The sequence below is a fragment of the Suillus subalutaceus genome, assembly GCF_016647625.1.
Source record: "Suillus subalutaceus strain FC151 chromosome Unknown DFJ58scaffold_209, whole genome shotgun sequence".
In the NCBI taxonomy this organism is placed as follows: domain Eukaryota; kingdom Fungi; phylum Basidiomycota; class Agaricomycetes; order Boletales; family Suillaceae; genus Suillus; species Suillus subalutaceus.
In genome coordinates, this window is record NW_024540458.1 from 63,535 (window position 1) to 80,281 (window position 16,747).

Genomic DNA, 16,747 nt, shown 5'->3' on the forward strand with positions numbered 1-16,747 from the left:
TGTTAGGCTTCGTTGTACTAATACTCAACACCAGCGTTATATACTGTCCCAAATACTCCAGGACTCCTGCTATTTGGTGTACACTGCCAGTAAGCAGCTTGGCACTGTCCGCCCGCCTATACTATCCAAATGTGTCATCCCGACGCGCCCCGCTATGCGCCTAACCTTCCGAAATCGGCAAGGTACTGCTCCCACGCCCCTTGCCCTTCTCCACCACCACCACCACCGCCGTCTACCACCCCGCCATAGGCATCGACGATGCCTTCTACACTTTTAGCTACCACCACTACGTGGCACCGTCTGCTTAGCCACACTCTACTGTTCTGGACGCCAGCCTCGTCTCTTGAGGATGTCACCACCAACCTCCTCATCTCTCAAGGACGCTACCACCAGCCTCGTCTTGAGGATGCTACCACCAGCCTCGTCTCTTGAGGATGCCACCACCATCCTCGTCTCTCTAAGACACCACCACCAGCCTCGTCTCTTGAGGATGCTACCACCAACATTTTTACTATCCATGCCATGGGCATCAGCAAAGCGTATTACAGGGTTGTCGAAGTCCACTGTCAAACATGGCTTCCGACGCTCAGTTTGAATGGTTGAAGTACTAAGGGCAGGGCAGCAAAACCAACGCAGGGAGGATGCTAATTCAAAGTGACAATCCTGCATACAAGGTATCATAACTATATTCCTCCATGACATCCTTCTCAAGCTCTGCAGAGATGTCGGTTGAGGACTGCGAGGCTGTCGAGACGATGCTAGTTGATCTCGATGTTGATATTGAATACCTACCATATACTGCTCCTCCTGGTGAGGAGGGAGCTGACCTTAGTCATGAAGGCAGGGAGTACGAAGCCTTTGAAGGACTATCTCAGCAGATCGCTGACATCTCTGGCTTGTAATTATTATTTTTTCATGCCTGCTAGTATGAACGTGCTGATGTATGTTAGCCGCTATGTGGATCCGCGCACACGCAGGGACCGCATTGATGTCCAGACTGCCAATTGGAATCTTCAGATGGAACATCTCGTCAGTGCTTATTTGGACTATCGCACACAGGATTGTGGTGACGGCATGCTGTATATTTCAAATGAAGATGAACTGATGTGTAATGACGCTGACAATTTATCTCTTCAGAATATCAAGCTCGTCGACATATTCAGTAAGTCATTTCTTTTTACTTTAAGACATTCACATTCACTGATCTACAGGTCGAAAACATGTTTCTCTGCGCCTTCAAACGTTCCACAAGTTTCCAAACGAGAGTCTTATCTATCATGGATACCTGGGTTGCTCTCTGCTTCACCCAACTGTTGCTATTTCCCTCCGCATGCTTGCAGCGTATCGACAATCTCACAGGACCTGCCCTCGGTTTAGCATTCAAGCACAATGCAAAACCTTGTGCCACCTGCATGATGTACGACATTCAATGTAATGGTATTCGCTACGTTAATTACATGTTGCTTTTCATAGATTCCGTATCAACCATATTTCAACACACAATTTTTGGATGCGTTTGACGTTTACCTTGAGATCTTGAACTGTGTTGACTGTATCATCAAAGCAGAGCTAAAACACGACTTACCCAACTGGCGCCTTCTAAACTCGTGTCCATGTTGCTTCTATAAACTTGAGGGTGAAGATAAACTAGCATTCGAGTGGCTCGCTACCATCAACAGAAACAATAGCTTGAAAAGATGGTCGTCATCTACATATGGCACATCTCCACGCGAGGATTCATGGACTTATCGTTCTGACTATTGGCTCAGTCGTGCGAAGGTTGATGAATTCAAAATTGGCACTCAAACACAATCAGTGAGTTCAGCTAGAATCAATTTTACGAGACTAATCATTCAAATTACAAGGGACCTAATGATGACTGGGAGGATGCTGTACAACCGGAGTCGGGATCCTTTCATTGTGTTGATCGCTGGTGCAATGCGGGTCCAGAGCAACGTAAACACATGTTTTCTGTTTTTGACGAGTCCAGAATCTTTATTGCAGCTTGTCGCCACCGGTTCATTCTTTTAGCCTGTGATATGGTGAAGAGTGGGGAACTGTTTGTGTGCTTTTTACATTGTTGTCAGCCTTGCTGACATATTTTTAAGCGCAAAATACCCATTGGCTATTATAGATCATCTGCTCGGTGTTTATGGCAAGAATGGTGGAATCACATACAACATTGGCTGCACATTTTCCAAAACGCTTGGAAACAATAGTTTGGGACCCCGCGCTCATGAACTCAACTTACGGATGATGGTTGGGGCCTTTCATGGCCATGCGCACAACCGGAGGTGCCAGATTGACTGGCACCCGATGTATATTGATGGTACTGGCCACACGGAGGGTGAAGGTTTTGAACATGTCTTTTCATCCTCGAACGAGCTTGCACGTAGTACTCGCCATGCTAATCCATTTCACCGGCATCAGTCAATCAAACAGCACTTCTCATTTTGGGATGAGGACAAGTATGCGGCCCTTAGTGCGTCTTTGACATTCTACTTAGATAATGATTCTAACTTGACATGTAGGCACATTTTTATGCAATCACTACCGAGAAGCCCTGACAGCTATTCATACCCTTACTGCCAAACTTACTGCCATCGAAGGTATTCTCGATCTTACAGATGCGGACTTCATTCGTTTTCACGAGCAAGAACACTTATATCTGGATGGTTTGAAAGAGCCACCAGTCAAGGATCGAATCAGTGTTCAGTATGTTCAATCTCTTGATGAGGTTGCAGAGCGACAGTAAGTTATCTAGTCAGTTTAGTACTAATCTGATAGCTCACGGCATATGACAGAAAGGAATGGAATTTAGCATGAGAAGCTGCTAATCATGCCCTCATGGAAATTCATGTCAGAGGTTTTGAGGAAATGCACGTCGCTCTCAACCAAGCTCGGGTCCATGTTGATGGAGCTTATTCCAAGCTTCAAAATGCGGAAGCTATGGCTTCGCACTTGGAAATCCAACTCGGAATCAATAAACGGTGGGAGATTGGAAGCGAACACTACAACCACTTTCGTCAAGAAGCTTCATTATTAAATTATCGCACAGCACTTGATGAACTCAAATGACTTGTTGTGATGTGTTTATTTGAGCTGTCGAAGCTCTCGCTTTCAGGAACAGGTAAATCAGTCATTTCATATGTGTGCTGATTCTCATTTTTCGAATTAGGCTACAAACTACGTCAACAGATTGGCAAAGCTTTACAATGACGTTCGGAGGCAATATGCAATGCACTGAACTGGTACAATACTCAAGCCACTGCTCTAATCCCTCCGCTACCGCAGCTGACATGGAAGGATATCGTGGAGTATAGCTTTCTGGGTGAGTTTGATCTTTTGCGTCAATCTCGTTCTGACATTCGCACTTCGGATTGGACTAAACCTGCTTATCGTGAAGCTATGGTGAAGTACTTTAAGATCCGATGTGCTCATGAAGAAATACAGAGGTTGAATATTGAAATTCACCGGCTGCACACAGCCATACATGACGAAGAACTCAAGGTGAACGCCACCATTGATACCCTTCTCATATCAAACCGGCCGGTCGGACTTGAACTGCAATGTCAATGGCAAAAATGTGCTGCTGTCAATGTGCTACATCTGCTTAAATTAAATCAGATCACATCTCAGGCAAGCTTTTCTGGGCAACGAGGAGTCGGCATTCGACTCCAAAGCACACTAACATCGTCTGGTGATGGTATGTCTCCTGCTCTTCATTATTTGAATTGATATCTCAGTACTATGCAGAAATAGCTCCTGTCATCTGCACCAACAATAATCAGGAAGATGCGGAGCAGAGGGTGGCTGCTGTGGTGTTGGAGCAGAGCAGTGGGGATATTCTTGAGCATGAGGAGCAAGCTCAAATTGTAGAAGATTTCGCTGATTTTTTGGCTTCTGTTGTGGACTGAATGTTGCCACCACTTCGAACATGTTCTGGTGTGTGCTTATAGTTTATACGCCTTGTGTTTAGGGTACCTCTGAATAATATCATCGTAACTCGAACTATACATGGGTGATGTGGCCGTTCTTTTATCATATTCCCTTCTATATATCATCTGCTACTACTACCTACCAGATGTGCCAGTACCCTTGCCACACTGCCGCAGTGTTAGTGGGTGCTATATCTCAAGACCATGGTTGTACAGTACCTGGGAGGAGATTTTATCATATTCCCTTCTACATATCATCTGCTACTACTACCTACCAGATGTGCCAGTGCCCTTGCCACGCTGCGGCAGTGTTAGTGGGTACTATGATACCTTAAGACCATGGTCGTACAGTATCTGGGAGGAGATCCAAGGTATGAAATCTAGTTCTCGACTGATCCCAAATACTAACACGTGTAAGTTATCTACAAGAGTGGTTCAACAAGGCAATGGGCATTCAGAATGTATACTTACTTGATCTGTTCTACTTATTATCTGTTACTAGTACTGACATCATATTCCCTTCTACATATCATCTGCTACTGCTGACATATTCCCTTCTACCAACACCGTTCAGACTCAATCTTCTGATCTGCGCTTTATAATTGCACTTAGGACCTACTAGCTACTTATGACTCAGGAGCAGGTTCTATACCTAATTGGTTATCATGAAGGTCTCAATAATCCTATTACTGCATGCCGCAAAGCCTCACTGACACTTCAACCAAACCAACCAACTAACTATGGTTCGTTCCATCCGCTCATACTCCCCCATTTCTGCTCAGAAAAACACAACTGGACAACCTCCTGCAGCATCTCAAATGTCAATCACGTCTATCCTTGCAGAGATGCCAGCACAAGTGTACATTCAACCTCGCTTCTCAATGTCCAGCTTAGCGGCACTCCATTCGAGCTCATTTGCTCAAGGTTTCGGCAATGCAGAACAACAATCAGCAGCTCGCGCACTACTCAGACATGATGCTCACATTGATGGGTCTCACTACCATACCCGGAAGCCTAGTGGCCTCCATCCATCAAATGTTGCCTTCAATTCATACACGTCAGCAGATGAACAATCCGTCACACAAGAAGAGTTCATGAATGAAGCACTGCAAGATGTGTTTGATGCAGTGAGTTTTTTTTTGTTTTCATCTTTGTAAATTAACAACATCAATGGCTAGATTACTATGCAAGACCGTCTTGATGGTGGAATTTCCATCCTCATGCATTGCGCTGGCTCTGAGGCCCCAGAAACACTCTCTCCAGAATACTTTACTATTGACCTCTATATCACACCACGTGAATATCGTGAAATGCCAGAGCATCTTGGGGGAGATTTATCGGCATTGGTGCAGGCTTTCAGTGAGGAGTTCGTAGTCCCCCATCTGCAATGCTTTGCAGAATGTTGTCGCATTGAGGGCATTATCCCTCCCCGGCACTGTAAGTCCAATTTTCTCTGGATTCACATTTGCAAACTCACATATTTTCATATATTAAGACCCAGCAGGTCAGGTAAATCCGTCTGGACCAACATTCTTACCTGCACCCTTGGTAGCCACAGGTGCACGGATCCAATGCTCAGCTCATCCTACTAGGCAGTTCAAACACGATTTTGAAGTCGGTAACAAGGTTCTCTTGGCTGCAGTTCAGATTGGTCAAGCCCTGGCAAAAAGCAACAGCAAGCCTGAAATTCGTCAGCGCCATAATGTTGATGCATTTCTCCTCAAGCGTGTTGCCGAACCTAGGATCGCAACTAGCACAGAGGCTCTTAGTACTAATGGGACAAGCGAAGCTGGTGGTATAAATTTGACTGGTACAACAGCATCTTTTGGGGTCCCATTGATCAGTATTGGTCCGCACACTGATGCTGTTCTTGATCGGTTCGGTTTGGATGATCAGGTCCTTCCCAAGCTTCATCAACTTATCGGCTCCATTCGCAGTAGCCGCTGGGAGGCTGTGCTTCGGTCTCCGAAATGGAACTTGACTTATGAGCAGGCCTCGAACCTGAGTAGATCGCTTCATTCTGATCTTTGCGGTGGCATTCAATTTGCGCTTGTGGATGCTAAGGTATTCTACATTTGAACTAAGTTGATTCAAATTGACTGACTGTGCCGTCACTTTTCTTTAGTGGTTATCTTCCTTCCTTTCACAAATGTTTACATTCCTTGGCACCCTGGCATTAGTGTGTGTGCTTTGCTTGTTTTATCTTTTTTCTGGTACTAGACCCCCAATTTTGTTTGTTGAAAACTACTAATTGGTGTGTGCAAACTAGTTACGTTAATATATGCGTGTTACTGCTGCTACTGTGCTGGCCATCCTCATATAAATTGTCCCTTGGTAGTTCACTAACAGTTCAAAAATACAGGTCAATGCCTACCCAGTCTCTCTACGCAATGCAGACTCACACACATGGTCAGGCTGCACCTGCTCGTCGCCCCCGGACCAGGGTAACTCTCAGCAAGGAAGCCCGTGCTGCCCTTGCCACTTGACGTCGTGAAAATTCGCAATGCTTTAGGTCAGCCCTCAGCGATGCTTGGGATGGTCTTGACGAGATGGTGAAGACTATAGCGTCTTCCCACCACAAGAGTTTCCGCTGCGTACAGAATGACTTATGCTTAGGTCGTGGGTTGATGAGGTTCAAGCATTCCAAGTTGAATGTGTGGAACACATTCTGTTGGAAGAAGCGCCAGGAAAATGATGGAAATGGTATGTATTTCTACTACTAGATACATCGCAGACAATGTGCTTACTGTGTCAAGGGGCAACGGGCAAGAATGTGCTACAAGAGCTTGTCAAATAGCACCATGTGGAATATCAAGAGCTCACTGAAGATGAGAAGGCTGAGCTTCTTGTCGAGTACGGCAAGCACAAGGAAATGCAAGCCACGGGCATCCAAATTTCCACCAAGGCAAAGGTTAGTGATGTCACTCTGACCCTCAAGGCTGTCAAGAACGAGGCGAGTCTTCTATCCATCTTATTTTTTATTCGCTGACAGAATTTACAGCTAAACAATTTGAGGAGCTGGACTGGTGTTGAGTCGATGTTCTATGCAACATGCGGGTCTACAAACCTTCCTGTCCATGGTGTCAACTTCACTACTGAAGGTGTGGATGAGTTTATGTCGTCTACAATGAATATCAACAGTCAAGATTTAATCAGTAAGATGGAAGGATTTGCTGTTCAAGGCATGAAAGGTCTGTTTCGTCCTGCTTGATTTCTTTTCACTCATTAGGTGCGGCAAAAAATCATCAAAAGCAGTGTTCTGCAGTTCAGCTCAGCAATCCGCCATGAAATTGGCAAGAGACTTGGTGAGTTTATTTGAGCACATCATTTCATACTACTCTAACTATTATATCGTCCAGTTGAAATCACTAAGGACGAAGACGCGAAGATGCACTGGACCAACTACTTTCGAAATGTCGTCCAATGCTACCAAGTGATCATTGAAGGTTGGCCTACCAACATTCCTTTCACCAACCTCAGCAAAGTGTCAAGCGCCCTTCCTGACCTTGACATGCTTTTGCGAAAGTGGCGGTCTAATGCCATCAAATGGAGACGAGTCGATGACGAGGAGTTTCAACAACTCCTCAAAGAACGCAATGAGAGCCTTGAAAATGGCGAGTTCATTGAACACCGCCGGCAGACTCACTCAGATAAGGGAAAGAAGCGGGCACGGTCTCCAGACACATATGGAGAGTCGAACCTGTCGCAAGAAGACCTACAAGAGTGTTGAGACTGTCGATACAGATGATGAAGATGAAGAGCCCACTGAAGAGACTTCAGCTAACAACATCGACACTGATGACGCCAGCGCCAACATGAACATCAACACTGATGACACCGGTGCCGATACTGACACCAACATCAATGGCAATACTGATGCCAACCTTGGTGCCTTTGACAACATGAATAACGGTGCCTTGAACTTTGATCCTGCTACCTACAACCTTAATTTTCTTCCTCCCAGTCCTGCAGCCGCTAACCGCACTACTCTCGCTGCCAATGAGTTGATGGATCCTGATGTTATGTTGGCAAATTTAGATCGTATGTTTGGGCCGCCACCAGCGCCTCACCAGTTGTAGTTGATAGATGCATGGTTTATCACTCTCGCTCTGAATACATTGACACATTTTTCATGATATTAAGCCCCATACAGTCAGCTACATCATTGTGCCTATATGATAGTAAAAATTCACAGGTACACAAAGACAAGTCCTCGAACTCCATCAAAGGTACTGGTTCCAGGTCAGTTTCCTGCCCTGCATTTGAAGTAACCATGGTAGTAGGGACTAGAAAGAGACGAGGTTGGTGGTACATTCTTGAGGTATGAAGGTGGCGTCCTCGAGACGAGGCTGGTGGCTGCGTCCTAGAGAGACAAGGATGGTGGTGGCGTCCTCAAGAGACGGGGCTGGTGGTAGCGTCCTTGAGAGACGAGGATGGTGGTGGTGTCCTCAAGAGACGAGGCTGGTGGTAGCATCCTCAAGAGACGAGGCTGGTGGTAGCGTCCTTGAGAGATGAGGAGGTTGGTGGTGACATCCTCAAGAGATGAGGCTGGTGTCCAGAACAGTAGAGTGTGGCTAAGCAGACGGTGCCACGTAGTGGTGGTAGCTAAAAGTGTAGAAGGCATCGTCGATGCCTATGGCGGGGTGGTAGACGGCGGTGGTGGTGGTGGTGGAGAAGGGCAAGGGGCGTGGGAGCAGTACCTTGCCGATTTCGGAAGGTTAGGCGCATAGCGGGGTGCGTCGGGATGACACATTTGGATAGTATAGGCGGGCGGACAGTGCCGAGCTGCTTACTGGCAGTGTACACCAAATAGCAGGAGTCCTGGAGTATTTGGGACAGTATATAACGCTGGTGTTGAGTATTAGTACAACAAAGCCTAACAATAGTAGGTACAACACATAATAAACCACCATAGTAAGGCTTACTTATTGGGAAACCCAGGTGGCTGTACTGCCATGGTCACACCCACCGTCACAGAGGCCCAAGCGGCCAAAACCTTGCAGCACCACTTGGGTGTTGACTAATGAAGACTTATGTCTTCAATGGCAAGATCAAGTAACTGAAGATGAGTGTTTGAGTGCTGAACGCAAGCGCGCTGTCGAGGAAGAGGCTGAATGTGAGCGTCTGACTCTTTAACTTGAGGAAAACACTGTGCGAGCGGATGAAAAGAAGAAGAATCGTTCAAAGCATTCTGTGATTATGATGTGCCCTCGGCCTTTTGCCAATGATGAAGAGGCATTAGTGTTTGAGTTTGCGTTGCAAAAGATAGATAGCGGGAAGTACGTCAAACTCTACTACTGGACTAATGATGGCCTGGACGACGCTCTAGTCAACTACCGCACTCGGGATGATGACAGTATGGTCCCCTCCATTGGGGAAGATGGTTCCATGGTGTGGGTCAGTGCAGCAACCTCGAAGCCAGCTGCAGGGGTTATTGCAGATAGAGACCTCACTCCGGTAGACTTTGCTCAAGCCATTCCCCGCATCATGGCAGCTATTGAAGAATGTGATTGGACCAAACAGTGTGTCCAGATGCTTGCTCAATTCTGGGGCGCCATCATGCTTCATCGTTATTGGAACTCCAAGTACCAGTTAGCTAGTTGGGCGATACTGCTTTATCAAGAAGAACAGCGCTATTCTGTCATCCAGTGGTTCCTGGGACCTTTTATCATAGATGAACCCACCCTCTTGCGAACCTTCGAACGAGTTTATCGCGCTTCTCTCATACGCACAACAAATGTCGCACCGGATGTTCAGGTATGTGCTCAGACCTCTTCAGTCAGGAAACTGCTAATTTGAATGTTATTCCTCTTTACCATGTACATCTTGGTCTCATTAATCTGGGTGTTGCGTTTCGGCAAATCTTGTTGGCCTTACCTCTATTGTGGTCAACCACCATCGATTCCTGCGTTTTTGCGTTGTGCGTTGTGCGTTCGCATTATTCAGCCCCAGAGCAGTAGCTCCCACTCGCGAGGTGGACACAGTTCTAATTATTGCTCGAGGCGGTCAAGGTGTTCGGCTTCTCCACCCGCTCGGAGGCACTCTGCCTCTCCGGGGGCAGGAAGGAAGGTCAGCGGTACGCATAATTCCAAACCGGCTGTGCACTGGCAGGGTTTTCAAGAGAGCGCACACAGCAATTGCTCCTCAGCAGTGTGTGCCATATGCCTGGGGAGTCACAGCCACAACTTTATTGATTGCATGGCCGAACGACTCTGGGACAACAAGTTCCAGATCGTTACCACTCACACCAACAGATCACTCACCTTGCGAGGCTCCAACAAACCCTTGTGTGTCGATTGGCAGTGTGCCTAAGACTGTGGCAGTTGCTCACACGATGAGCGACACATCTGTTCTGGGTGTCTCGCCTCGTCTCATGGAGCCCAGAGCTGCTCTTGAGCTCAGACAACTATGACCAATGTCCCCGTATAATGTGGTGGTTTGGGAGGATCGATTACGTCTACATAATTTGCTTTTCGACTATCCTCATCTCTTGCTCGGACTTCAATTAGCCCATCACTTGTCATCTTCAAGGACGTGTTCCAAAAAATCCTCTCTCGCGAGCTCACTACCGGTTGCTACATTGGTCGCAGTATGTGGACATTTTAAATGACCACTTGCTGCCTAGCTTGGCAGAATCAGGGATTGATGAAGAAGATATCATTTTCCAACAGGATAATGATCCCAAGCACACATCCAGAAGAGCTAGGGAATGGTTTGAAGAACATAACATCAATGTTCTTGACTGGCCAGCACAGTCTCCTGATGTCAATGTCATTGAACATCTCTGGGGAACACTCAAGAAAAAGCTTCAAGCCTATGAAACCCCCCTAAAGGAGTATGGGAGCTTTGGGAGAGAGTAGCAGTGGAATGGGGGAAGATCACAGCTGAGGATTGCCAGAAATTAATTAGAGAGTATGCCTAGAAGGATAGAGGCAGTAGTAATTAAAGCCAGGGAGGTCATACAAAATACTAGAATACCTGGTTATTACTGTAAAATACTTGAGTCAAAAAACTGTCCGCATGAGTCACCATTTTGTGAGCCTTGTATCTCCACCATATCTCCACCGATTCCCACGGTGTAGGGCTCAAATGAAAGCCCTGAAGCCATACTACAATGTGGTATAAGCATGTTTTGAGGCATTTGTTTGTTCTCACACAATATTATAGATAGTGAAAAATGCCAAAACATACGGACGGTTTTTTGAGCCACTGTACATGCGTCATTGGCTGCGGGTGGAAAAAGGCAGACAGTGGACATTTATGGCATAAAAGGCAGGACCTTTGATGATGAAACGTTCAAAGTCTATGCCGAGGATTGTCGGTTTAGACTGCGTGACCTTTCTCAGACCTTCCCACGAGCTTCCATTGATGCAAAGTTCACTTATGCATTTGCAGACATCGATTGAGCTTCCCAACCATTGGGCATCCCATGGGAACCAACCAAAGATACAGCCTTCGACTATGAGGCATTGTTCCTTGGTTTCCTGTGGGAGCTTCCTGATCTGTCTGTCAGACTCTCGATTGCAAAGAAAACAAAATACTTGGCTGCTATCGAGGAATGGTGCTCTCGCCCGATGCATGTCCTTCTGGATGTCCAAAAGTTATATGGTAAACTTCTGCACTCCTGCCTGGTCATCCAGAGGGGATGCGCTTACCTCACCTCATTGGAGGCCATGCTTGACGTCTGCAACAGTTGTCCTGTCATGCCACACCACCCAGTGCGACACCTTCGAGATGACCTTGACTGGTGGTGTGTCACACTTGCCCAATCTTTTGTCGGCAAGTCCATATGTCAACCCCACACCCTTGTCGACCTTCGCGCCTTCTGCGATGCAAGTTCAACCGTTGGCATCACAATTGTTATCAATGGGTATTGGCATGCATGGACCCTCTGGCCAGGTTGGAAGACACTTGATAGCCAACGGGACATCGGCTGGGCTGAATGCGTCGGTTTTGAGCTACTCACACTCGCCATCCTCGATGCACATCGCGGCTGGCCATTCAATCACTTCCGCGTCTTCTGCAACAACCAAGGCATGGTCAATGGTTGGCGCAACAGGAGGAGCCGGAACTGGGCAACCAACCTTGTTTTCTGCAGGATCCTCCAGCACCTCGAATCCATCTCAGAGGACAGCCTCATTCCACCTCTGCTATGTCCCTAGTGCCAACAACCCCACAGACAGTCCTTCCTTGGGAGTATTTCCCCCCACTAGGCTTCTTCTCCCCCCCATTACCCTCCCAAGTGATCTCTCCAAGTTCCTCGTCGACACTGATATCTCCGCAAAGGGACCATACACCAGGGTTAGCGCGCCCAACAATGATTGGGAGGGAGGTGATGATTGGCTGGTTGACGAGATGACCAATGCAGAGTGGGGACAACAGCTCCTCCAGTTCCAGGATGCCTGGCAAGACTAATGTCTCTCGTTTCCGCGATGCTCCTCCCCTAATAACCACACCCCTGGCAGTCTAGCCTTGTCCATATCGCGCAGGTCTGACACCGCGAGCCTCACCACTGCGCCCACATTGTTTGGCTAGAGAGCATCTCCTGCTCTGGGTGCCAATAATAGCTCATTCTCATTTTGATCACACAGGAACATGTATTGCGATAACAGATGACGATCTGGACCGCATACTAGTGGTAATAGCTCACTCACACACTCCCAGCACACGGGAGACTTATGGTTCAGGTCTCCTTGTCTACCATGTGTTCTGCGACGAATGCAACATCCCTGAACACCAATGCTGCCCCGCATCATCACTCCTAACCCTCGCATTCATCGCATCCTGCGCCGGTGAGGCGATCTCAACCTGGCTGGGCTGATATGAAATATCTAAAAATGCTCAACCAGTATAAGTGAGTCTTGGCTCTGCCTAGCTGCTATACTCGCAGAATGCAAGAACGTTCAACCCTAAAGGGGACTGCTACTGAACACAGAACCAGATGAAAGAAAGACCCTTGAAGTGTGATGGATGCGCGAAAGCTGCAAGAAGAAAAGTGAAGTGAGCGCGAAGCGCGAGAGAGCGCACTGAGGTAAGCGCGAGCGTGGGAACATGAGCGCTGAGGCGCGTGTTGAGTGGGAGAATACAGGATAAGGAAACGGATAAGGAAGCGGATGTGCAAAGCGAGTGCAAACGCAGAGCGAGTGTTATAACGAGCGCGGATAAAGGTCTAGTATAGGCAGATAACGATAACCATTGGAAACACAAAGTGCGCCCAAGTGGTGACTACTACTTTAAAGTAAAACCCAATAGCGAGGGAAGTACAGCAAAGGGGAGTAATAATGATGGTGTAGTAAGTCAGCAACTTTATACTATGGAAATCGCATCGGAAGCGGAAGGGATAGGAGCAATAAGCGCTATGAATACATAATGACATGTAATAACGCTGCAATGCTTGTTACAAACCACGAGGCAAGGGATATGACGTACCAATGAGGTGGGTGGACATAGACGGACATCCCTGGATGATAGGCGATGAAGGGCGATGCAGGGCGCTTAAGCGCGAGAAAGCGCGCAAGGTGCGCGTGTGGGAATGTTGCGCATTGTGCGGGAAAGTGCCGCGCCTATGGCGCGTTTCATGGGAAAGCTGCGTGTTATGTGTAAACTGACTAGGGACATGATAGAAGTCGAATATAGCTGATGGTGCGAGTTGTGCATTGAAGGCCAATTGTCATGAGTTGTGAAAAGGTGCGAAATGTGCCTATATGTGCCTGCAGAAACGTGAGTCTCTACATCTCCTGGTGAGGGCGAGGAATGATAGCTGCGTGCTAGGGGGAAGAGTGGGAAGTGGGCTCTCAAGTGCTCCTCTGGATACGAGTAGAAAGTCGTCCCAAGGGGATTGCTACTGAGAAAGATTCCTCTAGTGAAAGGTGAGGGGGATCTATAACCAGCGGTTTGGTCTCGAAGTCTGAATGGGACTCTGAGGCAAATAATGCACCCAAAAGCGAAGTGCGCTAGTTAAAGGCGCCTAAACGCGCTAATAAGGCAGAAAGTGCGGAAAAGCACGCTTCAATGTCAAAGCGCACTTCGTGCGATCACAATGGAGTGCTTCGAGTAGAGATGACAATCAAATGGGGAATCAGGACTTTGATAGATGTAGAAATAGACACTTAAAGGTGTCAAAAGCGCCAATAGGAAGGAAAACCGGTGTATTCAGATAGAAACTCGAGCTATACACTTCGATGGTAGTGGAGCAGAACTAAGTGACAGGAAAACAAACATGGTGACGTGTAGGTATGCTAAGCGAGTTCCCACGGCTCGGAGCCGAATAGGAAGTACTAAGGTAAATGGTGAGGTAAGTCAGGGTCCATAACGAGATATGATGATAAGTACTAGTGCCTGTGTGACGGAGTATGAGTTCTGAAGAAGGGAAAACGCACCAATGGACCTTGGAGGACTAGGACGGGACATGCGGAGGACAGGCGACGGATACTAAGGAAATGCGATGAAGTGCACCGTAACGCGCTCGAATGCACTTGAACGCGCTGGTACGCGCCAAAGTGCGCGTTGCGCAGAAGTCGTATTAGAAGCGCGTTGTAAGGATATCAAGTGCGTCGTGAAAAGCCGTGAATTTGGCCCATATGAGCCTGGAGAAATGTGAATCTCTACACCGGGGACTTTGAATACTGAGTGTCCCCACTCAGAGTGCATCTGGTGAGGATCTCAAGCGAAGTCGGTGATGAGGGTATATGATGATTGTCGAGTGCGATGGGTGCGGATGATAGTGCGACTAAGTGCGATGAGGCGCAGCTAATGCGCGATGTGCGCAGGCGTGGGAACGTGTTGTGGAAGCGCGAGAATGCGCTAAAGGCGAAGCGTGAACATGGGACTGCATGAAAGGCGAAAATGCAACAGCACAAAACACGAAATGCGACAAGGCGACTGCTGGAAATGCGACAATGTGAAACGCGACAATGCAAAAGGCGACAATGTGACAATGTGACAATGTGAAAGGCGACAAGGCAACTGCTCAAAATGCGACAATGTGGAAGGCGATAATGTGACAATGTGAAACGCGAATGGTCAAATGTGCGAGGTGCGAAACTGCGATAGAGTGCGTCGGAGTGATTGCGCTATGGAGTCTACATCCAATATACGTCCGGGGGTGAAACGTGATGCTGTGGGGCCTGAGGAGCGATCCAATCTATGTCCAAACCAATCCCCACTGGGTGTCCTAGATACGATGCGAAGAAAAGGAATTATGCATAAGAAAAACTGCAAGGAAAACATGGGAAAACGTGCTGCAATCTATGCGGACTTCCATCCGACTTGGTTTCTTCGATCTTCTTTCGATATCTATGCCTCTATGCGCTGTGAGTAACATAAGCGCGCGGAAATGTGATGGAAAGGCGCCTAAATGCGGCTGAAGCACCTGGGTGGTATAGTAACAAGGTGCACGGTGTTGCTTCATGCATTAGAAGGGGAAAACTATCATATGAGTCGGTGCAAGCACTAGGGTCAATATTTTCGTATATCTCTTTCTTCCTGGTGTAAATCCCTGTAATGTGCGACTGTCTGAGCCCCTTCAGTGACAAATCCCATATTATACGGGTCACCCGACCTACATAATATCCCGTGTAATACGGGCCAGCGGATTATGGGCCGATGTTATGTATATTCCCGATGTTGACGGGTGGGCCGGGAGGCATATTATTTCCGATGGAGATGGGTGGGCCCATCTATGCTGATGTTATATATATCATCGACGATAGCGGATGGGTCGGGAGAAATATTATTATGGAGATGGGTGGGCCCATGTGGGTAATATGTAGAGTAGGATTGACATATATTATAGACCTGAGGAGAGATGTATAGCAAATAGTATTATATAGACATGTGGGCCGACGTATTAGTATTATTTTGTAGACGGATGGGCCGAGGGAGCAGTGAAATATTTATTAGATAGACGGGTGGGCCGATGTGGGGTAATATCAGATAGACGGGTGGGCCGAGGGTGAGGGGAATTATTTATTACATAGACGGGTTGGCCAATGTGGGGTAATATTAGATAGATGGGTGGGCTGAGGGTGAGGTGAGTTATTTATTAGATAGACGGGTGGGCCGACGTGGGGTAATATCAGATAGATGGGTGGGCCGAGGGTGAGCGGAATTATTTATTACATAGACGGGTGGGCCGACGTGGGGTAATATTAGATAGACGGGTGGCCGACGTGGGGAATTCTACATAGATGGGTGGGCCAAGGGTGAGGTGGAATTATGTATTAGATAGACGGGTGGGCCCAGATACATATCATATAGACAGATAGGCCTAGGTATTGTACATTTTACGAGTTTCGAGGCTCGAGTTAAGAAAATTCAAATTTAAGATGATATACATTTTTGTTGTCTTGAAATACCGAGACCCGAGACCCGAGATTCGGCACTCGGTAGTCGGTGAAATGAGTACAGAAATACATAAGATAATACACATTGTTCTCAGAAATCACAAGTTTCAAATGTCAATTTGTAAATCATGAGTCACAAGTCTCGAGACTTGAATCACCGAGTACCGAGTACTGAGAACCGAGTACTGACACCCGACACCCGGAATTCGGCACTCGGCATGCGAGACAAAGATTGGAAACAAAACTCAAAATTCGAAACTCGAAAGTACTGACTACCGAATACCAAGTACCGAGTACCGAATCTCGGGTCTCAGTACTCGGTATTTGGTACTCGACACGATGCTCAAAACTCGTAAAACTGTTTCGAATCACCGAGTACTGACTACTGAGTGCCGAGACCCGAGATTCGGTACTCGGTACTCGGTAGTCAGTACTCGGTAGTCAGTACTCGTGATTCGAAACAGT

At 47.2% G+C, this 16,747-nt stretch overlaps 5 protein-coding genes across 5 annotated transcripts; all 5 read left to right on the forward strand.

The window, feature by feature from the left end:
• Positions 1-1,104: 1,104 nt before the first annotated feature.
• On the forward strand, positions 1,105-2,205 carry DFJ58DRAFT_670120 (uncharacterized protein; the record flags this gene model as incomplete). The annotated part of the gene is made up of 5 exons (XM_041382839.1): positions 1,105-1,162; positions 1,212-1,417; positions 1,474-1,815; positions 1,845-2,059; positions 2,109-2,205. Coding segments are annotated over 5 exons (918 nt in total), but the record flags the coding sequence as incomplete, so codon positions are not given.
• Positions 2,206-2,256: 51 nt separating this feature from the next.
• DFJ58DRAFT_719206 (uncharacterized protein) lies at positions 2,257-3,078 on the forward strand (the record flags this gene model as incomplete). The annotated part of the gene is made up of 3 exons (XM_041384588.1): positions 2,257-2,482; positions 2,532-2,751; positions 2,865-3,078. The coding sequence occupies 3 exons, from the start codon at positions 2,257-2,259 to the stop codon at positions 3,076-3,078; spliced, it is 660 nt and encodes a 219-aa protein (XP_041236681.1).
• A 141-nt stretch (positions 3,079-3,219) lies between these two features.
• Positions 3,220-3,738, forward strand: DFJ58DRAFT_670129 (uncharacterized protein; the record flags this gene model as incomplete). The annotated part of the gene is made up of 1 exon (XM_041382840.1): positions 3,220-3,738. A coding segment is annotated over one exon (519 nt), but the record flags the coding sequence as incomplete, so codon positions are not given.
• A 940-nt stretch (positions 3,739-4,678) lies between these two features.
• Positions 4,679-8,017, forward strand: DFJ58DRAFT_735336 (uncharacterized protein; the record flags this gene model as incomplete). Its single annotated transcript, XM_041386621.1, has 12 exons — positions 4,679-5,065; positions 5,117-5,375; positions 5,434-6,002; positions 6,064-6,117; positions 6,301-6,382; positions 6,456-6,641; positions 6,695-6,726; positions 6,775-6,849; positions 6,940-7,113; positions 7,168-7,243; positions 7,298-7,556; positions 7,594-8,017. The coding sequence occupies 12 exons, from the start codon at positions 4,679-4,681 to the stop codon at positions 8,015-8,017; spliced, it is 2,577 nt and encodes an 858-aa protein (XP_041236683.1).
• A 1,891-nt stretch (positions 8,018-9,908) lies between these two features.
• On the forward strand, positions 9,909-10,241 carry DFJ58DRAFT_642451 (uncharacterized protein; the record flags this gene model as incomplete). Its single annotated transcript, XM_041381367.1, has 1 exon — positions 9,909-10,241. A coding segment is annotated over one exon (333 nt), but the record flags the coding sequence as incomplete, so codon positions are not given.
• Positions 10,242-16,747: the final 6,506 nt, after the last annotated feature.